The sequence below is a fragment of the Paralichthys olivaceus genome, chromosome 11 (genome assembly GCF_024713975.1).
Source record: "Paralichthys olivaceus isolate ysfri-2021 chromosome 11, ASM2471397v2, whole genome shotgun sequence".
Lineage (NCBI taxonomy): Eukaryota > Metazoa > Chordata > Actinopteri > Pleuronectiformes > Paralichthyidae > Paralichthys > Paralichthys olivaceus.
Genome location: NC_091103.1, coordinates 20,341,708 through 20,367,916, shown reverse-complemented (window position 1 = coordinate 20,367,916; position 26,209 = coordinate 20,341,708). Strand labels below are relative to the sequence as shown.

The 26,209-nt window shown below is 39.2% G+C and overlaps 1 protein-coding gene across 1 annotated transcript in view; it reads left to right on the top strand.

Moving 5' to 3' along the window:
- nbeab (neurobeachin b) overlaps positions 1-26,209 on the top strand; it is a 173,174-nt gene that overhangs the window by 30,600 nt on the left and 116,365 nt on the right. Inside the window, exons 3-14 of the mRNA XM_069534755.1 lie at positions 4,750-4,981; positions 6,480-6,580; positions 6,755-6,850; positions 7,588-7,709; positions 10,050-10,176; positions 12,567-12,686; positions 14,071-14,217; positions 19,562-19,759; positions 19,896-20,029; positions 22,098-22,206; positions 23,790-23,942; positions 25,352-25,520. Coding sequence (XP_069390856.1) covers positions 4,750-4,981; positions 6,480-6,580; positions 6,755-6,850; positions 7,588-7,709; positions 10,050-10,176; positions 12,567-12,686; positions 14,071-14,217; positions 19,562-19,759; positions 19,896-20,029; positions 22,098-22,206; positions 23,790-23,942; positions 25,352-25,520 — 1,708 coding nt within the window. The remainder of the gene's footprint in view (positions 1-4,749; positions 4,982-6,479; positions 6,581-6,754; positions 6,851-7,587; positions 7,710-10,049; positions 10,177-12,566; positions 12,687-14,070; positions 14,218-19,561; positions 19,760-19,895; positions 20,030-22,097; positions 22,207-23,789; positions 23,943-25,351; positions 25,521-26,209) is intronic.

The window sequence follows — 26,209 nt, the reverse complement described above, 5'->3', positions numbered from 1 at the left end:
CTTTTTTCATTCCCTGGGCCTCTCTCATGGGAACAGGGAAATGGGTTAGCTGCTAGTCCCTGGTTTGAACCAGCACATTGGTACTTACATCATATAGTATGATTCGTTGTTGAATTAGCTTTTCTCCATTTCTTCAAGTCTTCAAGGTTTTAATTAATTAATTGATCTTGTGAATAGGAAGCTAACCATATATATCAGTACATAAGTTATTATTAAATTAACCTTTCTTTCTTTCTTTGAATGTCCTGACTCATTTACATATGAATTCATGATGCATGTATTTTTCCCAGAGCAGAAGTTGTAGTTTGCAGATTAGTGATATTGCTATCATTTCTGAGTCACAGTGAGGATTTAGTACCAGACCACTGAGCCGCCGTTGAGTTTAACTGTGGTAAACAAACCAAGTGTTTTATCAGCAATAGGCGCAAAATAAATGAGTGTACAGTCACATTCTGTCACTGTCAGAGTTTCATGCTGTTATGGTATAGATAAGTCCTGGAGAGCCAGCAGGGAGTCAGAGAGAAAATTGAACAGTTAATTCTCATAGTTGAGTCTTGGAGGGAGCAAATATGTACACTGCATGCTTCGTCTGCACCTCTTTGGGTCATTAAGCCATGGCCGCCAATGCAGAAGCTATTTACTCTGTTAAATGATATTGTAAGACACTTGCATACTTTTCCGTGGTACTGATTAGACAGTTGCATAAGCTGGTTCAGTGTAACACCTTTTTAATTGCCTTCAGAATTGCTTGGTTAAAGATCTACTGAAAATTTAATGTCAAGGGGAATTTCAAATACATGGCTTTGGCAGGTACAATTTTCAACATTTAGTAATGTCACAGACCTTAGTGACAAAATCGTACCATCTTTAGATAGGCTGCAAATATAGTAAATATAAAACACCGAAATATTTGATTTACTTAGACAGTCAGCATCTCTGAGAGCGCCCTTTTTTAACAATCACACCTTCCTGTCCTTTGCTTTTACCATGGCTTTTCTTATCAGATTGAGAATAGTCAAATGTGCAGGCTTCATGTCTCACCATAGATTTTCAAACAAGTTCACCCGGTGTCTGGGTCAGACATTCAGACTTGGTTTTGTCTGAACAGCATAGCCTAAGCCAGCCATTTCACCATGGCAGAAAACAACCATTGCAAAGCTGAATATTTTGATCTTGTGCTGCCAGGTCAACTCTGTAAACTCCAGGCAGGCTAGAATGGAAGCTATCTTGCCTCTTTACCAAGGAGGGCTAATTAATGGAGTGTTAAAGAGATAGTTGTCTTTCCGGCAGGTCTTCCATCTCTGCTGAGAAACTCTGAAACTCATTTAAAGTAACCATTTGGCCCTAATGAAGCTAGAACACAACACACTTATCTCCAAGTTCTTGTAAAAGGTCTTTGGACCACATTGTTTCTGATCTACCAACCATGGGACCTTCAGTGTATTTTTATTATTCCCCCAATTTTCTTTTCTTTTCTGCATTTTGGTTTTCATTATTTACTCAAAACCATTGACAGAAGAGAAGACCATACATTTGTATTTGTAAGTGAAACAGCAAGATAAACTTAGCTGGCATGGGTTTGTTATTATGCATCAATCTACAGTATATTATCTTGGTAAGCAAACTTGTTTGTTAGCTCTTCATAGCTTTAAAATATATTTCACAGACAGAAGACATCAAAAATTATGAGCAAACAAGACATCAAGTATTGCTATAGGTTGGGGGTTAGCAAACTGTTACTATAGAAGCTGCTGTGTAGCAAGAAAGGTCAGCAGCCAGCACACAAGCACCAACGACACTCAACAACTTTCTTCATTCTGCAGCAAGCATACAAAAACATCAAGTTTTTAATAGCCCAGTCAGTTTACTGGCCATCTCCGATGCCTGTCATTCAGGAAGAGCATGAGAGCGAGCTGTTAATCACAACTAGTTTGTTTTCCATAAATTAGCTTTTCCATTTAAGAGCTGCGGTTGTGACTAAACATTTTTTTAGCAGACATACAAGGCAGACAACTAGTGGACTGTAAGGAGATATTTGCTATTTGATCATTGATTATACCTCTTCTTGGAACTTGACGATTTTTTGATTTGGAGGTTGCTTTTACTATGGAGCAACTATGCAAATATGTTTAACCATTGAAATATATATAATTAAACTTTGCTCCTAAATACAAGAACTAGGTCATTTACTCCTTAACATTGATAATGGGGTTTACATCACTGGAAGTGAGTGGTATTCAGACTCTGCATTGATTTACGCCACTTAACATAAGTTTTGTTTGTCTTTGAGAGGTGTGTAATCAGTGATTTCATGTCTTTATTTACCTCTTGTCACACAATGGGTGAAAATTATTCCGAGGATCTAAATCTGCAATTACACCACTTCTGAGGAATGTGCCGTGCCTGTGAACAGTGTGATAAATAGCAACAGCACTGAAAAATGATGAGGTTTAGTCTAGACCTCATGGCTCTCTCCCCTCCTTTCATGTAATATTGGGGATATGCATCATGATGACTGCAACAGGAGAGCCTTTTTCTGATGGTAATAATGCACTTTTAGCCAAACAACCTATGAGAGACTCTGGACCCATAAAAAGGTGCTTCTTTATTATCCATTGAGAAATTGGTATCCCTGATGCCACCACGTAATAACTAAACACATTTGGCTGTGGGGAAACATACAACAGACTCTTCAAAAATAGAGAATTTTTCACAGTCCAACAATGAAATTACCACTATTGTCATGTCATGTCTTGAGAACCTTGAGCTGGATATCCTTGTGAGTATGAATAACCCTTTCTTCCTCTGTAAGTCATAGTGCCGCACTGTAGGTAGTTGGACTTGCTTCTTCACTGGAATCTTTAAATCCTCTAAAAGCAGGAGGGAGCTTGACAAATATAGATTACAATTTTAGATGTATGTCCTCTGCAATATTTCACATGGTTAGCATACTGCTAGTATGTTTATTTTATGTTTTTTGGTTGTTTGTCTGTCCTTGTGAACATAATAACGTGAGGACATTTCCCAAAAGCTAATTCAAACATTCAGTTGGACCTAAGGATGAACTGATTAGATGTTGGTGATTACAGGTCAAAGGTCAAGGTTGCTGTGACCTCAAACTATTTTTTTTCCATATATTATATAATATCAATTTTTGTTTCCTATTTTTTATATTTTCTATATTTATTATTGTACAAATACACCACAGCAAATTCCATGTATGTGTAAACCCACTTGGCAATAAACCTGATTCTGATATCTCAGAAACACCTTCAGGGAATCCTTTTAAATTTGATACAAACGTTCACTTGGATTCATGGATGAACTGATTAGAAATGGATTATAGGTCAAGGTCACTGTGACCACACACACATATTTTTGGCCTATTGGGCACAATATCTCAATTTTTCCCATGGATAATTCCAGTTGCTGCTTCAAATATGTATTGATTAGATTTCTGTGGTCAAAGGTAAAGGTCACAGTGACCTCAAATTATTGTGAATGAAATATTTCAGAAACACATGGAAGAACTGAAACTGCACCTGTTAGCAGAGGCATACATTCCCTCAAGTTCTCAGCTGCATTTTATAATGCTGCACTTCAAGTAGTTCAACTTGCACCTTCACTGGAATTTATGAATCATCTTAAAGCGGAGGGAACTTGACAGGTATTGCATGGACTCCATTATTAGGATTATGTCCTTGGCAGTATTTCATAGGGATAGTACTGCCAAGTATTTTGTTGAAAGGGATTTAGGAAAAAGTATGATGGCGTGAGGCAGGTGGTAGGAGGAGGTGGCAGTTGGAACCTGAGGATTGGCTGTATACGGATAATGAGCCCTATAATTTTCCATACCAGTTAACGTTTAGAGGCCAGACTTCTTTGCTTTGCTTTACAGGAGTCTTATGCACTCAGACTGCCTATTATCCCCACCCATGAGTTTTCAAGCTGTGAATTAAATTCTGTTCATTAGTGCAGCATTTATATTTCACTGCACATCAGTGTTTAACTTGAAAGATTTTAATAGGTTTACTTATTTTTATCTGCACAACAACCAGAGACCAGCTTTCAAATCTTCAAATCCGGTTGACACTCATAGGTTTGATGTAATTGCACTGAGATCGGATGATGCTTGAGGTGAGGCTGAATGTATACCTCCATGGACCTGTCTCATTCCACTTTTGATCTCACATATAACCTGTCAATCACAGTAATGCTATCTATATGGCCCATTTTCCATCCACTTGCTTTGATGCCATATACAGTAGTTCTTTAGGGAGATAATTTCATGCTTCTTGGACTTGAAGAACTGTGTTGTTGAGGTTACTTTCTTAGAAATTATCTTGTGTGACTTAAAAAGAGCCATGGGGCTACAGAGACTCTCTTCTCTTCCTGTTTTTATATAATACCAGACAACTGTATTTCCATTGGTACTTGGATTCTGATCGAAAGCTTTTATTATAAAAGCGACCTCCACTTATCTTTTCCATTGCTGGTCAGCCATTAAACATTAGCGTTTTGATCTGGAAAATATGTGAAAGGGTCCTTGTGGTTAATTTTCCCTTAGAGAAAAAACCTCATCTGGACCAGGGTTGAAAGCTGGGTCAAATAGCAGTGCTCGGCTTGAAAGTTTATTTTAATCCTTTTTTCTCCATCAACAGATCACAGAATACATTTTAAAGCATGTGAAAGGTATAAAAATCCAATCATTTTTTAACATTCGCTATTATTCCCCATTCTTTCCTGCAGTTGGTCGGTGGTGAATTCGACATGGAGGCAAACTTCATTATCCAGGATGCAGAAAGCATTGGTTGCATGGTGGAGCTGCTGCAGAACTGTGACGTCACCTGTCAGGCTGAAATCTGGAGCATGTTCACGGCCATGCTCAGAAAAAGTGTCAGAAACCTGCAAACATGCACCGAGGTCGGCCTCATCCAGCAGGTGCTGCTCAAAATGAGCTCAGTGGAAGACATGATTGCAGGTATGATAACAGTAAGAGCCTTGCTCAGTAGTTCATTTTCAGATTGTTACATTGGTAGTAAGTACAATATACATGGGTTATGTCTTCTTGGTTTTTGCTTTCAGTTGGGTGTCAAAACCATTGGTATGTTCATTTATACAGTAGAAGGTGTTGACAGAGCATTATATTAGCAAAATGAAATGACAAATCACCCAAATAATCACCCCCAAAAATTGATGGTGGCAAAGATGGACTCAGCCAATTGCTGATAGATGATGTATTCCATCAGCCAACCCTACCCCCATCTTAATAACTTAATGTCTACAATAATATGATTAAAGACAATGCACCAAACTTTCAAATCTATTTTCCATGATGTTAAGAACATATTTCAAAAGTGTATAAAAGCAGGAGTGAATTTAAAATGTATTTTTAACTTTTAATACAAATTCAGGGAGGTAGAGACAGTTATCAGAGAGAAGCATTTACAGTATTGTTTTTTCTTTTGGTTTAAATTTAAAAACTGCAATCCCTTTTTATATCTCAGTTGTTCGATTCTCTGAGATATTAAGTATTAATTAAAGTCACTGACTTGGTTAAAATAGAAATGGATCACTGTTTTAATTGATGGTAGATAATCATTGCTTTACAAATATTTAACATTTTTATCTGTTGTAGATACATTTAAAAGTGACAGCTGTGTTTGACAGGATGTCTTGACACATTTTTGTTTGGATATTTTGGTTTATTTAGGGATTAGGAATTATCCAGGATTGAATTACAGTGTAGTGGTCAAATTTACCTTGTACCATCAGATCAGAATTGATCCTTGATCAATACTTAATTCATCAGCAAGATTATATTTAAAATGAATGTTCGGGTTTCAATGAGGTGTTACAGTTGGGGACACTGTGGTTTTACCTAAGGGGTTTGTGGACCATTCATTAAGTAGGGTCAGGTAGTTGTTCTTGTTTTAATCTCTAATACATATTGGCCTTTCTGAAATAGGCCCCTCACGTTTATATTCAAGTTGTGGTGCTAATTTCTTTTGAGGTCAGCAACACTTTTGTTATTTTGCACCGTCCAAATTGCATCCGTACCTTGTGTAACTTGTAAATGATGTTTCAGCTGAGGAAATCCAAATGCATTTTCCCTGCAGTGCCTTGAAGTTAAACCATTTACCATATGGACATCACTTTGATTTAAGTCAAGTTTGCGTGTAATTGTAGTAGAAATGTTTTCGTGATAAATATAATGGAATTTCACAGACAATGAACTCGGTGAAAATGAAGTTTAACTTAAGAAAAACCGTTTATTATCTCGGGAGTTGATGCATGTGAATACTTGAATCACCACAAAAACCTCCTCTGCAGTGTGGAAGAATTATAATATCTGTAATGTGCAGCTGCATTTGAAGATTGTTCACTCTGTCCTCTTTCTTTTGTGTGTGTTTGTGTGTGTGTGTGTGTGTGCGTGCGTGTGTGTCTGTGTGTGTATGTATGTTATCTTGCCTTCAAAGACTTGCTAGTGGACATGTTGGGAGTGCTAGCCAGCTACAGCATCACAGTTAAAGAACTGAAGTTGCTCTTCAGCATGCTCCGAGGGGAAGGAGGCCTCTGGGTAAGTGATAGCAAGTGATACCAGAGAGACATCACACTGATCTGTTTGGTGTTCTGTCATTGAGTAATTGCAGAGTGAGTGAACATGGTGTCAGATGTATTGATTGCAGTCTAAATGGTCAAGGGGAAAAGCCTTGTTTTTATTGTTATTTTTTTCCCTTTGTCACCTGTGCAGCCGAAGCACGCTGTCAAAATGTTGTCAGTGTTGAATCAGATGCCCCAGAGACACGGTCCAGATGCCCTCTTCAACTTCCCTGGTCGCAGTGCAGCAGTGAGCATATACATTCCTTTTTTCTAAATAAAATGGCATAAAAAATGGCATGTTTTTTTGCTTTCTATGTAGCCCAGTAGCTTAGCAGGGTAAAATCAATGATAAATAGTGCATGATTAACAAAACAAACAGTCTCCTACACTGTATAGTAATAAATAATACATGCTGTGTTGCAAAAGATAAAAAAATGACCTCATGCTTTAGAAAATTAAATCATGAAATTGTGATGTTATTCAGAAATTTGTATACATGCATAATAAATATGTAGCAGGACTGCAGATGGATTTGAGGGGCTGCGGATAAAAACCTACTCTTTTTAAGAATATTTGTTTTTCTAAATGAAGTAGAGACAGTGCAGAGCCGATTGTTTCTCTCAGGAGAAACCAGACACTCAGAGGAAATAGGAAGAGAGATGATGTTACATTTGCATCTTTTTGCATCATGCTTGAAGTAAGTAAATAAGGTGTCACAGTTGTTTCATCAAATCTATGGTGGCGATTGGCTAAAGGGTTGTATGAAATGGCTCTTTCCAAAAGAATAGATTTTTTTTAACTTTATCCAAATGCAAATCAAGGGCTAGAACTGTTCCTGGATTTATGTCAAAGAGGCTGGACACTTGCCACCAAAAAATATTCAACATGAGCAGGAATTATTGCAAGTAGTGCATAGTAGTACATGGATAAGTATTAAAATCCTATTAATTGTGTCTTTTGCCATTGTTTTGGTTTTTGTCCCAGGCCATTGCTTTACCTCCTATTGCCAAGTGGCCTTATCAGAATGGGTTTACGTTCAACACCTGGTTCAGAATGGATCCCTTGAATAACATCAACGTTGACAAGGACAAACCATACCTCTACTGGTGGGTACACAATTACACACGCTGCTCATAGGTGCCGTTAATCTACATTATGATGCCACGGAAAAGAAAATTACACTTTGTCGTTTTTTAACAATCTAATTGGTTGAGCTTTGTATTCGAAATGATTCCTTCTTTGCAGCTTCATTAAGCCTCTCTGCTCCCAACAGCCAAGGCTGAATGTGTCTTTTATGTTTGTGTTTTCCATCCATTCAACATTTACTCCTGAAGCGCTGGAATTTTACACAAACCTTCACTTGTATTCAAAGACAACCTGATTAAAATTTGAAGGTCATAGGTCACTGGGCTTCTCACACAGATATTTTATGTAAAGGAGAATGAGATGAAATGATGATGGTATTTTATATAAGCAAGGTCAAATGTCAGCTTCAGTGTGACATAAAAATGATCTGTAAAAACACTTGTCTGGCCATTCAGCTTAATCACGTTATTATAATTTCTTGATAGTTTCCATTACGTACATTTCACAGTTACATTATCTGAACTTGAGTTTAGACAGACATGTAAACTGCAATGTCACCTGGTGGTGAAGGCATAGAACTACTGCAAAATGGTTATTCTAGTCGACAAAATTATCTTTGATACTCTGACCTACAGGGATTTTTTTATTTTAGTGGATTACGACTAGAAGTTGTTTTTCAAGGTGAAAGTAGTTTTAGAGACACTATTTTTTTTCACACACTCTGACAACCCTAACGAAATGTGATTTTTGTGAAAGGGCCAGATAATGTTCATGAATTAAAACCCAGGGAAGTATATGAACTACAATGACTGGTACTGGCTGTTACTTTGCTGTATTGCATATTGCTGTCCTCTTGTTGTACCTTACTTGTGAAGCACTTTGGTCAACCAAGTTGTTTTAAATGTGCTATATACAATTGACATTGACATTGTTGCAGAGGTGGACTGCTGCAGTGGGAGGCACTGTGGAAGTATTAAGTTAGATTGGAATATCTGCCTCATAAGGGGCCACATGAGCAGCTCTTGCACGGTCTTGTGGGTAATTAGCGCTAAAAATCAATAACCTTCAAGCACAGGGATGTTCAGCTGCTGTTTATGAAAGGGAAATATAAAGGAATTGTTGAAGGGAATGACAGAGAGAGTATAAAATACAGATGAAAATGCAGATGGCAGACGGGAAAGACGGTTCACACGAATCGTTCAGAGATAAGCTTGGTTCAGTGTTCACCATCTGCTGACTGTCGTTGCTTCACCTGGATCACACACTTTGAATTAAAAAATCTACTCACCTTGGAAGGACTTGTTCTGTGTTTGTTTGATGTGTAACATCAAAAAGGCTAAGGGGAGTTGTTGGTATTCATGTGGCAGCAATTTCATTCTGAGAGTCACAAAAATGGCGAGATATGCCTAGCTAATCCTGTTTATGCATTTCCCTGGGCCTCACAGCTCAGTGGCAGGGCATGTAGACAACAACAAAAAAAGAATTGTATCTTCAGAAGCCGACCAAGGTTGCTGCTTTCCTCCTGATGTGTGATCACAGACAGGCTTGTCCACTGTAAGGCGTGAGGCTCTACATCTCTGGCCCTGCAAGCACCACCAGTATGAAAGCCTACACTCTTTATCTGCTTTACCAAAGAGGTCTGCTTGTCTTAGTTGATCCCAGTGGGTGGGTGGTGGTAGTGGAGGGCTTTGAAGATTGGGGGACTGCTATAGACCTAAAGACTGTAGGAGTGTAGTGAGAACATATCTGCAGTCAGAAAGATGTTTGGCCCAAGCAGGGAAAGAATAGAGATCGAGTGTGGTATTCGAAGGTTGTTTGAGTGTGGGCTGCACAGTTTCTGCTCTTATTGTCCATATATGTGGCATTTTTCAGTGCTATGGAGTCAAGAAGATCAGAGTAGAGGTAAAATACACAAGGGAAATCATGCTCATCAACTAAAGCCCTTTGTACTATGCCTGCAAAGTTTCCAGTGGCTGTAGTCTTGTCTCATGTATTTCACTGCTCTTACTGCTGAAGGGCAACATCATAATTCTCAGGAGAAAGTCTAGTTATCTGTCAATCATTACTGCAAATTGCCTTGTGTCCACATTGCTGAAGACATTCAAATATCATGTTGACGTGAATGTAATAATGCAGAAGGAAGCAACTTTTTCCCTCGAGTTTCTGCTTTGTATAAATGCAGTATGCCAAGAAGGAAATATCCAAACAAATACTTAAAAGCACAAAACAATGTAGAATGTAAATTCTGGTCTTCAGGAACCTGGAATAACCTAAAATATAATAATCCTTCTTGTTGATAAATTGATTATGTTTCACCTGTTAAGTGTGCAGCTCATAATTTGTTCTGTCTCCATTTACAGCTTTCGCACAAGCAAAGGCATTGGCTACTCTGCACACTTTGTTGGTAACTGCTTGATTGTGACATCACTCAAGTCTAAAGGAAAAGGTTTCCAGCATTGTGTGAAGTATGATTTTCAGCCAAGGAAGGTAAGACCAGCCTCAGTTTTAATTCACGTGGTCCAGATATCAGAGAATGTTATCTTGACCATATACTGTAAACAAAAGATGGACAATGCTTCTCCGCCTCCTCCCATCGAACAAAAATCAAGCTGAAATTTCGAGGATATTGGTAATAAATGTACAGATGGAGTCAAGGCAATCTGGGGATGGAGTTATGATATTGAGGTCCTGCCAATTCACACTCTCAATTTTAATATAATCAAATAGTGAATAAAACTAAACAATGTCAGAATTGCATATGGTTGTGAGATGAGCTGAAGGCAAATAGCGAAAGGATTTTAGTTTTGCTACAAACAGAAATCATTCTGCTCTTTTAAATCCCCCTGCCCTACTCACCACCTGGTCTTTTATTGGCATTATAACGTTGCACATGAGCCTGAAGTGTTAAAGACCCCCAGAGGAGTCTTACTGGTGTAATTGGATGTAAATGTAGATGAAAAAATGAAACTTAATTTAGTGTAGAATGTCAATGTAGCATACATGTCCCTGCACAGACGGAAAACTGGCTCAAAACATGTGTCAAACAATTAGAGCCTTCACACAACACCTGGGAACAACTATTCATCCCAGTCCCACTGCCTCAGCGCAGATATCGTTTTGTCAAATCTCTTAGAAGATAAAACCTGTTGAATTAAGTTTTTAATTGATTTTGGGTCCAGACCTATGGTCCAGACATCTACAGGTAAGTGCCTTTCTAAATTATGCCCGGGCCGTTGGGCCTCTTCCCCTCAGCCATGAATCCTCTTTCGAGTGTCCTCACCCTTGTGTGCAGGCAGTTGTAATTTCAAAAGATGGCTCGGTGTGCCCTTCTATGGTCAAACCAATAAATAGTGGGTACATAGTCATGTAGGAGATGCTGTGATTGTGTCTGTTTTCTCCAATGTTCATACAGAGCAGCTGGATTGTTGCAGTGAGTCCCTTTTTTTTGCATGTTATGCTCTTGTTAGGGGTTAACACAGATAACAAGCAAACATTGTGTTTATTGCATTGATTCAAGATTCATTGAAAAGTCAAATGGCGTAAGAGAAAAAATTGAAGCCCATAAACTCTTGGAGATAAAAGTCGTATATATCTGAAAAGCTCCGGATTGCTGGAAAGTTTTGACCTTTCTGAGCTTTATGAAACAATGTCTTGATAAATTAAGCCCAGGCTGGTTATACATTGTTGATGTTTTCTCAGCTACTTCAAAATATTTTTCTACCCATGGCTTATTGATGTATTTTATTAATATTTATATGAAAGTGAAGGAAAAGGAACCCTCTGATATATATTTGTTTGTTGGTGAGTAAAAAAAAGTTCCACTACTAAGAAGCTGTCAAGCACTGTGTGTAATTATGTTATCTTTTCATATGAAAGGTAATTTTTTTGATGCATGGTCATATGATCACCTCTTTTTTAGATTGTGAAACTGTCCAGCACAAAGGTTTATGGTCACTCTGTAGCCTTTCTTTATGTATCAAGTATTTACGGCTGAATCTTGAAGTCTAGACACACGGCTAAACTGAGCCCGTCATTTCCAACTTTACACTTCAGAGCAAGGAGAAATATTTGGACAGACTTTCAATGTTAAATCAAAAGAACTAACACCAGTTCTTGTACTGCTGTATCAGCAGCACAGAATGTGAGATAAATCCTTGGATAAAAACCGAGAACTTGGAAGAAATGAAAATGAAGCTCTAAAGTGTGGGAATGAATAATGCATCTACAGGTTTTAGATTAGAAAATATGAGCAAAGCAATTTAAGTTTAAAATGGATTTGTATAACTTTATGTATGGCACTTACAGTAAGACCATATTTTCCACTTTATTGACTTGGTCCAGCAATTAAAAAGGGTTTAGTGGAGTAGATAAAATTGATCATATTTGGGAAAGCTGTTACAGACATCTAAATCTGAAACGAATAACTTGTCCGTGTTTCATTTTTAATGTAGTAATAATTGCTTTTTGATTTTTAAGTGATGTGAAATGTTATTTGTTTGTAGATAGGGTGGTTTAGAAATCATTGTGACTCACTTCTGTGCCCACTTGACATCTGTAAAAGTCACTTCTCTGGCTGTAGTTAGTGAATAAGCTTTTGTCTGATGTGGCTTTGTTCAGACTGAAAAATTAGTTTTGTTGCCTGTGCTGTTATGTATCTATTCACTATCTCTCACTGCAGATTTTTCAAAACAAACCTCATGACTTTCTAGTTACTGTAAGGTTTATCTTAAACTCTGGCTTTAAAAGAAACAAATTGTAGTGTTGACCATAAATGTTGTATATATTGCTCTAATAACAGTCCTTCCCAAAGATCTGCTTCACCTGCTGTGTAGCTCACTTATTAAATCTCTTCGATCTGACTCTATTCTCATCCTCAGTGGTACATGATCAGTATCGTTCACATCTACAGCCGCTGGAGAAACAGTGAAATCAGATGCTACGTTAATGGACAGCTTGTTTCTTACGGAGACATGGCATGGCACGTCAACACAAATGATGTAAGTTGATTTCTTTTCACTCTTCCTCTCTGTTGTCACATTTTTCCCCCTGGTTTTGTTGGTTATTGGCACAAGACTGACTGAGGCTGCTATGCTGACATTTTGAATGGCTGGAACTGGAGGGAAAATCAATCAACTATAGTGCTCAGTGAGCTAAACAAGTTTTATTATATAAACATCGATGGGTATAAATATGACTGACGGGTCATTCTAAGTTTGAATATCCATTTCTTAGAGAGTTGTGCCGCACTCAATGATGGAAGTTGATATATAGAATATGTGAGAAAAGATTTGAATAAAACTACCAAAATCACAGTAACCACTGCAGTGTATATGTTTGCAGATGTAAATATCATTACACTAAGACTTATTTGCTTCTTTAAAATGTATGGAAATATTGTGAATGTTAGTGTAACCGTATATTATTTTCAAAGGTTTTTCATACTATAGCATTGAGTGCATGGGGTTGTTGCATAAGTCATAGGTTTTAATATATGTGTGGTTCATGAAATGTTACTTTATATTAACTTTGTTTATTTGGGATGAAGGAGAAGGTTTACCATGAAGTAACATTAGTGAAAGACCTATGAAAATAGAATGAGGTGTCATAAATAATCACACCACCACATTGAAGTGCCAGATAAAGCACTATTCTACACACTTGCAGTAGGACATGTGATGTGGATCTTATCTCATGAGCTTGTGGTGGGTTTCAGGTTAGAAGGTTGTATGATTTGATTTAAACATGTAGATAGTTTGTCATTTCTGGTTCAATTTAAGCTGTAATGTTAAACTTAAATGTTCCCATTTTTTTGATTTTTTTTCCCCATGTCCTACGGTTACTTGCCTAGAAATATGAAAAGATTAATACCATGCCTCTGCTCTTGCCTGTTCAAGAGTTGGACTGAAGCTAGAAATCTTTTGGATAAGTACAGTGTGACATTTTGTTTGTGTTGCCGAATGTTTTTAATTCATCATCAATCATTTTGAAAAAGTCACAGGATGGATATGCATTTCTAACATGGTTTAATGAAAGATTAGCTTGAATTCTCTATAAATAGATCTGATCGTTTAGTTTCAGTTCCACTTGTAAAGGTTTTTATGCCGACTGATTTTTCAGCTGCTTTGTAATTAGCTGCTGACATTTTAAGTTATCCTTAAATTTTTATTCTAACTGTAATCACAGCACATATTCTCACTCTTGCCTCTGAGGTTATATTGAGGTTTCATATCTTCCTAAATCAGCCATAGCTTTCATTGTTCAGTTGGAGAATTGTCAAGGTAAGCACTGAAACAAGAAAAAAAGTGAAAAGACAACGTCTTGGTCTGGATGCTCCAGACATTTTCCAGTGAATGAGACTCTCTTTCTCTGTCCCTCTTGCAGAGTTATGATAAGTGCTTCCTCGGGTCCTCTGAGACAGCGGACGCTAACAGAGTATTCTGCGGGCAGCTGGGAGCCGTCTATGTGTTCAGTGAAGCCCTCAATCCTGCACAGATATTTGCAATTCATCAGCTTGGGCCAGGCTACAAGGTATGTACCAGAGGCTGACTGAATTAGATTACATGTAAGCAGTTTGCATTACCTATCAATCTGTGAAATCAATGCCCGGCTCTGCCCTGCCGCAGTTCCTTCAACTTGTGTCTCAATCTTGGGAGTTTCGGTCTTCCTCCCAGATAACCTTCTGCATAAATTACCTACTTCTGAGAAATAATGGCACAATACATAGAGGGAAGCAGCGAGTGCTACGAGGGGATAGAGTCCTGATCCGACTTATGTCTGCTGCAGCAGGTTTAGCGCTCCCAAGCCCCCGGACAAAGACCAAAAGAGTGATTGTGAATTGTGAATATTTGGTTTGCATATTTTTATTTAAATTCTTTTTATTTGGGGTTATACCTCTGGAAAGGTCATTTTGGCTCAGGTTTATTTAGTTGGTTGTATATCACAAAAGCCAATTTACGGCATTTCTGACATTTGGCTGATTGGTTTCATCTGGCCTTATTGATAAATGTAATTTGGTATCATCTACATAACAATTTAGGTTTATGGTGTGTTTCCCTATATTTCCAAAAGGAAGCATATATAGAGTGACTATATACAATGTAGGAGTCTATTCAGACCAAGTGGCACTCACCAAGCTCCATCTCATACCAGAAGATTCCATAAACAGCTGCCCCTGACAATTACTGAAACAAGCCTTCGATGACTTGGTGCAGGCCTGAGAAATCTCCCAGATCCGACTGTTGCCTAAACATTGAGAAATGTATGGCTTCAAAATGTTGCAGACATCCTGTCATGAAACTTTGTACGTATACATTTTGATATTGAATTTGAAAACTGGTATATAAAATTGAAAAAGATTCATATAAAGAACTTAAGGCTGCTCAACAGTGATCAAGAGTGCTCTCACAAAAGGAGGCATTACATGCTCTGGCAAATCACCCTTAAACACAGGATATGTCCCAGATTTTACATCAACACCTCCGGCCATTTTACACCACATCTGTTTGCTCTCTAGCTGCTTTTCAGTTTATTTATGGCAGGAAAGAATCATTGTGGTATTAAGCTGTCTTATCCTAAGTTAAAACCTCCACTGTTGAGGATTATGAGATGGATGTTTGTGATTTCAGTCAGGTCTGTAAAAGCCTGGAGATTCCCAGTAGAAGTCATTGTTTGGTCTTTTTGCTAATGGCTGGTGACTTCCCTTTTCCCTCTTTAATTGTGGCTCTAGACCTTCTATTAGTCAGGTAACACACAAAGGATCAGTCTGAGAGATTTCTCAAAATAATGAAGAGCATGTCCCGGGGAGACAATTACCCACAATTGATGAAGCTGTAAACGGGGCTGGTAATAGTGACTGGGACAGAGCCAGCCAGGTGAGTTGATGAGGAAGGTCAGAGAGTCGTCATGCTCACTGATTGATTGCTGTAATGGGAGGACTGTCCAGACGACGAGAGGCCTGTCTGTTTTAATTGAGAGCTGCTTGGAAGAGTCTGGAGTGCAGCAGGTCGCGGCTGCTACACAATGTCCATCAACGTTTCTTAATATCTGTTTTAATGCAGCTCCATTGATGAGCTGGTTCGTGATATATTTTCTGATCGCTGGTCCCCTCATCCGAGTTTGATGTTTAACACTCTTTCCTTTGCTCACACAGTGCATTGAATCTAACTGTAACATCTGCAGTTAGTTGAAATGCAGAGATCATTGCTGCCTAGGGTCAATTTCTCTACTCCATATTATGATTTATGGCTGTAAATCTGACAGACCTGTTAGTCGAATCCGCTCCCCGCGCTCTTCTCATATCGCTGTTTGCACTCTGAACTCAGATGGCACCAGACAACGTGTGCTGTATATTGCTATTATGACTTGAAACCTCACCAGACAGACATAGTATTGAGCAGCAGTGGTAGGTCTAGACTCTGACAGCAGCTGGCTGTCATTTCAGACTGTCATTCATCACTTCTGCTTCAGCTGTGTGCTCATAAGTCTTTTGTGAATGTCTCAAAATTTGTGGGCTGAAGGATTCCTACAACAGAATCCCAGATTTTAATTTGAAATGGATGCTAGCAAACATGACTCATCAGAAGATTGTTAAAAAAGCCATCTTAAGATGTTTCCAGACATGAACTCTGTGAATTGGGTCTGGACATTTTCTGGAGTTTGCTTTTAAAGAACAAAGCAGGATATTGTCTGAGTCAGATGGGTTCTAGAGCATTGGGATGAGAGGTGGTGCCTGGGAAATCTCAGGTTTTTTACAGCACATCCATATTTTCTGGAAATCTTAATGCTTTATCCTCAGATGGGCTCACTCAGACATGTTGGGGACTCCAGGAAAATGTCTGGACCTGAAAGTAGCTTTCTTGTGTTTTCCTGGAGAAGTGCTGTACTGTACCTTTTGCTTTCCATCTCTGTAAAATAGCCCCCTTTCGGTTCATTAAGTAAGATCCGTCACAGCAATATCCAGTGACACTTTCACTGAACACAAACTTTTACTCACTGGGTTGGCTCGTCAAAACAATTAAGCCATGACTTGAAGTCTTCACATATCATGTACTTAAACTTATTTCTGTCTTCACTTTCATCGCTGCTGTATGTGTTCGACATGAGGCAGCTTAGCTCATTGAATCTGTGCCAACACTGCTCTGCAGTTTGCACCACAGCTTGTTGAAGAGACTGAGGAGCAGCCTAGTTCTGGCCCTCCCTTGTCAGAGAAGACAAATGTTATCTCTGTGTAGGGGCCATGCAGTAACGCAATATCTGAGGTAGAACATTACACGACAACCTCACCGGTGTCAAAACGTCTGACATATTAGGCAGGTCTACATATATATCTGCAGATGGAGGACTATTTTTTTAGTAAAGCTGCCTGCCTGTAAATGCCTCGAAGCTGTCAACCGAGAAACAACACAGTTTTTTTCACAAGTAGAAATCCCATGAGGCCCTGTAACAGAAAATGTTAAAAGTAGTTTTTGACTGCGTCAAAATACACTTGACTGGTATGGACACCCCTGGGATACACAGGTTTTTTTTCATTTAAGTAAGTAAAAGAAATAGATGAACTGGTCCAAATTTCTGTCTTGCAATAAGCAAAAAAAACCCTGAACACTTTCTTGGATTTGGATCTATAACAAAATAAATCCTTGGCCAGGGTTGACATCCATGAACTTAACTTTTGAAAAACTAATCTGCAGTGCTGAAACCATAAGTTTACCATAAGGTATTCAAACTAAAAAATGATGGAGATCAACCACGAGTCCTTCTCTCCATGTTGCGTGAATTAAAATAGAGACATTTCTTAAACGTAAAAGAGCTTTTTATCAATTAAACTGAAACTGAAAAAATCATTGCATAATTGACTAAACTGTCTCAATCTGCAGTGATGCTCAGCCCGCAGGTAACAAGGGACTGTCCTCTGCTCTTCAAGAGTCTGCTCTGTTTATTGAAGGGAGCTGCGAGGATGAGAAAGTAGGAACTGTGCTCTAATCCTTTTAAATGATCGGCTGGTCCATGGAATGATGCTGTTCCACTACAGGGTCTGTGAGCCGAAACCCTAGAGTTCATTATTTTCACACTGCGACAGGGCTCCCACTAAAGTGCAGGGCACTGGAGCTTGTTATTTCTTGTCACTTGGTTTCCATGAGTTGGAACCTTTTGAAGGATGTTAGAGACTACATGATGAGATGCATGCTGGCTGTTGTGTTGACTTGATCAAGGCAGATGAACAGAAAACCCCTTATGCTTTTTTCATCATCTGACTGGAAGGAGATGCATCATTAAGTGTGGCTCAACCCTCTCAGTTTCCTTGCTGCACAACTCTTGAGTACTGCTGCAAGGCAAGTGAGAGTGTCAGCCAGTGTGCAAGAATTTTGACTGCTGTCGTTTGGAGCCCAAATTCATTTCTCAGGCTAAAATGAGAAACACAGAGGATAAAGCTCTGCTTAGGATATTGATATTTGAAACTCTATTTAGACAAACTGATTAAAATGTATTGTCGTTCAGTATTTGTGGGAAATATAGGCTATAACTTTAAGTAGTAATTTTTTTCAAATGGTATCCAGCTATTTAAATGTTGCTATTTCATAAGACTCAGAAAAGAATGCACAATCGTTGTACAACTGATAACCTGACTCGGCTTGGCCTTTTAATCCACTTACTACCTGAATTTAGCCTTAATTTGGGTAAGTGCATGAACCCTGTTTGCATGTGTTGTGTAATATCATATCATATCTTAATGAGTTGAATGTTTCTCCACTGTTACTTCAGCTGCTTCTGCCGCTCTCTATCTTATCTTCATTCGCTCGCTGTCATTGAATCAGAGAGGGAAGGAAAAACATTTCTTCCATCCATTGTTAATTCAACCCTTCTGATTAGAGGAATTGATTTACTTTTTAAGCATATTCCATTCACACTGCACTGACGGACTAATTCAGCTCCTCTGTCAACAGCTAATTGATTCAGTAAATTAGCACTAGTCTGTTATCGATCAGCTATTTCTAATGTTAGCCATAATGAATGTGCTTCTGAGACACTGACTAATGGAACCTGCAGGGTTTTTTTTATGCAGCCATCAAGTCATGTTGATGAGATCTAACTCGTTTTCACATATGACGTATTAAAAACATATAAGACAAGACACCACATTGATGCCTAAAGAGAAGATTAATCATTGAAGTCATTATGTCACCAGCGTATTCCATTTAGTACTCATGAGAATTAAGGCCATCGGTTTATCGATTACTCTCTCCAGGGTGCAAATTTATTCTTGCTCTTGTTTCCTCTGTCTGTGGACTGAACGTGAAGTACAAATTTAACAAATCCGACGAATAAATACCAAGTCTTTATTGTGATCTCAACAAATGTTTGCACCATATTTTGATATCATGTTTTATTCTCAAGGGGTTTCCAGCCATATTGAATATAATTCTTTTATTACCTGCTTCTCTTTCAAAAGCGCAAGGAGTATTTAAACTGAAAAATATTACTTCAGTAAAGAAAGCCATTGATATATGTGCACTGTGAAATATAAATCAATCATTTTAATTGGAATGTTTTGTTTAATTGCAACTAAACTAAAAGTCCCTGTTTTTCTTGCTTTTGTATTTTCTTGCACTTTAAATGTCGCTTTTAAGCAAAGTTACATTGTGTTTCTGGATAATTTCACTTCTACCCTGGCTCACATCACCCATACCATGCACATAGCCTTTTATATGTGTAGTTGCTGCTACAAAAAATCATTACTATTCATGGTCATTTTTCATTATCAATTTGACATGTTTCAATCAAGTTGTAAAGAAAAGACAGCACCTTAGTGACACTGACGGGCTGCATGAACGGTAAGGAACTACTCACTCTCACCATCTTCATCTTTTCTTTTCAGAGCACATTTAAGTTCAAGTCAGAGAGTGATATCCACTTAGCAGAGCATCACAAGCTGGTGTTGTATGACGGCAAGTTAGCCAGCTCCATCGCCTTCACGTATAACGCCAAGGCCACTGACGCTCAGCTCTGCCTGGAGTCCTCGCCTAAAGAAAACGCCTCCATCTTTGTGCACTCACCACACGCCCTCATGCTACAGGTCAGTTACTTTACTACAAGCCATCTCTTACTCAGCGTACATTATCTCAGGCTGTAATTCTTTCATTTCTGTTGCACTGGTTTTTAAAATGTCATGGTACAGGTGTGTTTTTTGGGGTTTTGTGTTATTCTTGCAGGATGTGAAAGCCACAGTGACTCACTCCATCCACAGTGCCATCCACTCCATCGGTGGGATCCAGGTGCTGTTCCCCCTCTTTGCTCAGCTCGACTATCATCAGCTGAACGACAGCCAGGTGGAAACCACTGTTTGGTGAGAAATGGAAATATTATGGGGGCACACGACAATTTTGAATTTTGCATGTTGAAGCATTAGAATATATACACATGGGAATTGTAGGTGACAACATTTTGGAGTTTTAATTTATGTCCTGAACCCTCTTAGGACTTTTTATGAGGCTGTATTTGTTTTGCAAAAAGGTGGATTTTTCTGTCTGCAAATGTATTTTTCATCTTTATTATCAGCCTAAAGAAACGTGTGGAGGCATTTTATATATCCTTTCTGGGATGTCATATACTTGAGTAAATTATTATCACTATTGTGGTGGTGTTGTGGTTACAGGCACTAAGACTCAGAGATCATGAAAACAATTCAACAAAAAAGCTTTCAAAACAGCAGAGAGCTACGACTTTATTAATCCTGATGGGAAATACAGTGAGGATTGAGGAGTGCTGAGTTTGCTGATGTGAATAGATGTTACATAACGTCATGATGTTACGGCCTCAACCTCCAGAATCTATAAACAGTGTGATGATTAATGTGTTTATTACATCAAGTGCTTTTTTCTGTATTAGTAGATATTATATTAACATGGATGTTTTAATCTCAAGTTTGAAGTTGTCTTCAATCCAGTATGATGTTTATTTTGTAAATTATGGTCCCATTTAAAGTAAAATAGATCATGGATATCGTGAAATGTATAGCTTGTACCTTTCATTGGGTGCAGGTCACAGGTGAAGGTGAGCAGAGGTGTCCCCTTGCTCTCAGTCAGGTTCCTCCCCCCTTTCCTCCAAATATGTTTACATCTGGTTTCAGAAAAAAAAGAAGAAAGAAGTCGCTGGACAAAAGGCCAAACTAGAGGTTTCAAAACTGCAGCTTGATCAAGCTCTGTCCAGTCTTTATTGTCTCTACTCCCTGATTTAGACTCCTCTGGTTCCAACATACTTAGCTGGATGGTCCAAAGCGTCCCCGTTGTGCCCTGAATGGAGTCTGAGCTCGACTCTAATCCCACGTTAGTCAGCAACAGCAGTGGGACTAGAAAGACACAGGAGCGGGCGGCCACATAGCAGCACAAACCCCTACTGCCCCTGCTGCCAGCTTCTATAGTTCCCTCTCATCTCTGCTCTCTGTCCCTCCTTCTCTTTCAGCATGCAGACTTACTTTGTCCTTGCCTTGGCTTGTGCACTGAGTCCATCTAAAGCCTAGTGAGCCGAGGAGTTCAAAGCCTCGGCCACAATTATCTCTCTGCCATGCCTGTAGATCTGCTGTGGCCCCTCTCAACCACACTGGCGAATATCGATTTAATAAACATCTTTCCACATGGTACTTTTTAACCACTTTAAATTCCAAACTGTGCTGATTTAACATCTGCCACTGCTGCTCTGCCAAATTAAATTGACCTTTGCTTGCTGTAAAGGATCATAGTCTAAACCAAGAGAACATAGAGCTGACTGTTTTCCACTTCTGTATGTGTTCCCTCACAGTTGGAGCAGAATTGAGAAGCTACTTAATTAAACTGACAAGGTAGAGAGGCAGACAGCAGAGCGAAGTCAGTCAAATTAGTTTGTATGCATGTATGCAGTCTATGTGCAATATCTATGGGCAAGCCTGTGCAGGAGGAATTGTGTCTTACTGATTGTTGTGCTGGAGCAGAAGGCCACTCGAGAATTTGAGGGAAAGCCGATTAATAAGTGTCACCCAGCACCAGTGTCACTCAGCCAAAGGCTTTGACTAGAGAAAAAAAATCTTCTCTGCACTCCCCTCCCCCCACATCACACATGCACTACATACCACTTTCCCAACTGGTCTCAGACCTTAGGACAAACACATCGTGTCTAAACTTTAACCCCCAGATCAATGTGTTCCTCGAGAGCCCAGTGAGCCTGCTTTTCTCTGAATTGAAGAGGGATGAAAGCGGCGAGCTGGAGTTCCCAGCTGATGGCTGACATCCTCTGAAAATGACCTTGTTTTTTTCCCTCTCTGCTGCACTGTCTCCTCATGCCGCTGTTCTTTGTAGAATAACTCCTTCACCACCTGATGAGTGTTTGGATAGATTCCTTTTTTATTCCTTTGGGACAACTTGTATTTTTTTGTTTCTCAGTGCCACTCTCCTGGCATTTCTTGTTGAGCTGCTCAAGAGCTCCGTGGCCATGCAGGAGCAGATGCTCGGGGGAAAGGGCTTTTTGGTGATTGGATACCTGCTAGAGAAGGTATAGTATACTACAGCCTTCATAACATATTGCAACTGTTTGACAAATTCAGTGAATCATTAGTTAATTGAGTTAGAATTTTTAATTTAATGTCATCCCAAAGATTATTCTCTTTTTTGCAGGCAAATGAAAAGGCCAGCAGACATGTTTATGTTTTACTAAGAAAAGGACAGGTTTAAAGAATAAAATGAATGATTGCTGATTGTCAAATAAATTGAATGTATATATAAAATTTACATGTGTTGAATCAATGTCAAATAAACTCTTTAATTCCTTGAAATGAATGGGAGCATTCAGATTCCACATGTTATTTCACTGAACAACCCTCTGTTTTTGAAAAGTGTTTCACCTTCCCCACTATCAAGATGCATTGTATCCTGTCTGTACTCTCCCAGCCTTGTCAACACTCTGATCTTCCATTGCCTGCAGCAGAAACCTGGATGTGTCTTTGAACTAGACAGAGCTTTAAGAACAACACCACAGGATGACATGCCTTCCTCTATTTCCCCTGTTGGTTTCTCTCTCTTTCTGCATCAGTCTTTACTCTATTTACCCATTTTGTGATGCAGATCGAGCACCTCGCCCGGCCTCCCCAGAGTGTTGGCTCTTTTGGAGTCACTGAGAAATGACTCCACTTTGTCACTCAGTGAGTTGCCTGTCTACTGGCTTCAGCTGCTGTTAACTAACAGCCAGACACAGTCGGCACCTGAGTTTTTTTTTTCCTTCCTTCCCGCTGCCAGGTTTCACATTTCCACATCTCACGCCATCTGTTCCTGATCTGTTTATGCCACACCTTCCCTTCTCCCCATGCCTGCATTTTCCCTCTCTCCTGCCCTGACCAAGCAGCCACATGGGGGGAGAGCAGGTGTTAGACAAGAGCAGTAATGGTCCTTGTCAATGTGACATTTGCTCAAAGTTGAGCATTAATAAAAGTGCCCTAATTTTGTTCATTCATTCTTTTTAGATTCATTCACCAATACCAGCATGATACTGCAGACCATGTAGAACACACAACTTAATTTAATTAAACCTGCCCACCAGGGAAAAAGACTGAGTTTTGCAGAAACAAAATTATTTGATCCATTGTTTTTTTCAAAATACTTTTCAATATAGCCATTTAAATCCAAGAAACATTCAAACAGCACCCAAATTATTGTTAAGTCTATTAAATACTATAATTAAATTGTACACCATGTTCTATAATTTCATTGTACACCCTATTCAATGACAATAAAGGCATTCTTCTTCTACATAAGGACTTTTTTTTTCTGGCATCTCTGTGTTGTCAACAACCTTCTCATCTTGAACATTCTGATCAGATAATTGAATACCAATTTTCAATGGGAAATTTGGTCTTAAGATTTTAAATTGGCAAACAGTTGTATAAAAATCACATTATGTTTTTTTTTTTTAAATCTCTGTTGCTTCTACAAATGTTTCTAACATTTGTTCAACTTAAAAGAGCCAACCTGTATAGGATAAAATTTACTTGGAGAGATTTAGAGTTTTCTATTTGAGTATTCCAAAGAGATATTTCATGAAAAAAGATTTGCTTCTCCGTGACTCTGTGCTTCTTCCTGCAGTCATCACGTGCCCACATCACCAGGTCTGTACTAGAGCAGTTCCTCTCCTTTGCGAAGTATCTGGACGGTTTGACACATGGGGCACCAGTACTGAAGCAGCTGTGTGACCATATCCTGTTCAACGCTGCCATCTGGATCCACACCCCTGCCAAGGTAAGCTCCTGCAAAGGGCCCACGAGGGGACAGGTGTCTTTGCATGTAGTCGGAAGGCTTCATGTATCATTTACATCATCATTGTTTTTGAAAAGATGAGAATTGAAATTGCCAAAGATTCTCTTTGATGGCAAGTGTTTTTGAAAAATGTTGGTAAAATATGATTTCAGATGGAAAAATTGAAATACTCATATTTTTCTAGTATGCAACTTTTATTAATGAGCCGAAGGCAAAACAACATTGACTCTGTTGGTTGAGTTGTCACGTTAAAGGACAGTTTCAGCCATTTGCGGCAGTTTCTGTTAAGGAGCCATCTGACATTCACCCATCAGCTGCTAAGTGCATGAGGAGTCCTCAGTGGAGTGGAGCACATACACCGGCTGCAGCATATTCCCATATTTATAGGATATTAAATTATTGCATGGTTCATTGCTTGCGTCCACCTTACTTTCCTCAACTTCAACCAACTTTCTGAAATGAATTTTGTCTCCCTTCGTTTAAATAATGACCCATGAAGAAACTGGATGAGGTATATTAAAGAAGCTGAGGTTGCGCGGCAAATGCATTTGCCTCAGGAATGTTTCTGGTGGGTCCAAGCCGGGAATAAATAAAAGGAGGAAATTAATGCCAAAGTGTCTGGAGGCTTTCTTGGGACACTCTTCCAAAGAGGAGCATAGAGAAAAGAGAAACACTGAGGTAATGAAGTGGGCTGGGACTCTTTTAGCTACATCAGGACAGAAAGCTACACTGGCTCCGTCCCTGAGGACATGCAACAAAGTCCACATTTGCTCTGTCCCCATCTTCAAGCTGCACCGGGTACAGAGAGCCAGCTGTGTGAACGATGGCGACATGCAATACGCATTAATTACATGGACTCACTGACCTTGTCCAAGTAGACAATGTGATTTTTTCGCATGCTTTTTACTTCTCTGTTCTCATGGAAATTACATTAGCAACAGTGTGGTGTATCTCTAGCATTTAATATCAGTGGCCTCAAACCATATCGCATCATACTCACATCATAACCACACTGCTGCCTTTATTCATGACTCACATTTGACTCATTAATATCCTATAATTTATGGCATATGGGAAAAAAAGTGTTTAGTGCCAGAATGACTGGGGGAGATTAAATTCATGTCAGGTCTGTTGCTAATTACAGAGGACACGCTAATCATCAGTGAACAGTGTGGAGCTGTGACGGCTATGAAATGAAGTAATATAGGGTCAGTGGCCATCCCTACCATAGAAATACAAGGATAATGGGCTCATCCAGTGCAATCCAACATGTAAAATGTCTTGGTTATTCTACAAGGTTCAGAGGATTACACTGTAGTTATGTATTCTCATAAATGATCCTGACAGTGTGCAGTTAATAACATGAACACGTCTGTGTGTTACCTCTCCAGGTACAACTCTCTCTCTACACATACCTGTCCGCTGAGTTCATTGGCACGGCAACCATCTATAACACAATTCGTCGAGTGGGCACAGTGCTTCAGCTCATGCATACGCTTAAGTACTACTACTGGTCCGTCAACCCTGCAGACAGCAGCGGCATCGCACCAAAGGGTCTCGGTGAGTATATGTGTAATTAAATGTTGTTGTTTTTTCCAGGATAGGTCAAGCGGAGGTTGTTTGTTATCTTTTTGCACAGGAATATGATTTGATTTGATTTGGCTTGTTGTTTATATAAACTGTTTCCCATCCATCTGAATGCTCATCCAAGTGAAGCTCATCGTTTTAGAAAGGAAATCACAGGGTGGGAACCAATCACGACCGTGTGCAAGTCACAAGCCTGCAATCAAAGTGTCTTGCTGAAATGGCAGCCGCTCCCCCACATTTGAAATGACTCATCTCCACATGGAAGTGTCGGTGCCTGTCAGCTGTTAGGACCGTGGCCATCACTGGAGATGACAGTGAGGAAGACACATCACATCAATAGTGTCATCTCGATAGGGCGCTCGTGTGGGCGTCAAGTCTTTGAAACCTGGGCCAATAGTATGACTGGCATCGTCTGTCTGTGTAACAACAGTATGTCACCAAGCAGGCTGTGCTGGAAGTGAGTGTCCTTGAACTGCTGTTTCCTTTTTACCTTTGTCATTGTTTAGGTTTTTTATGCATTTCCAATGCTTTTCTAGAGCTCAGTTTAAACTGCACTGAGGAAATTTACATCCTGACGGTTAAAAGTTCTTCCAGCCAAACATTGATTTGCTTTTACCAGCGTGGTTAGGATTGCTGACAATTTCTGTCACATGAGAAGTTCA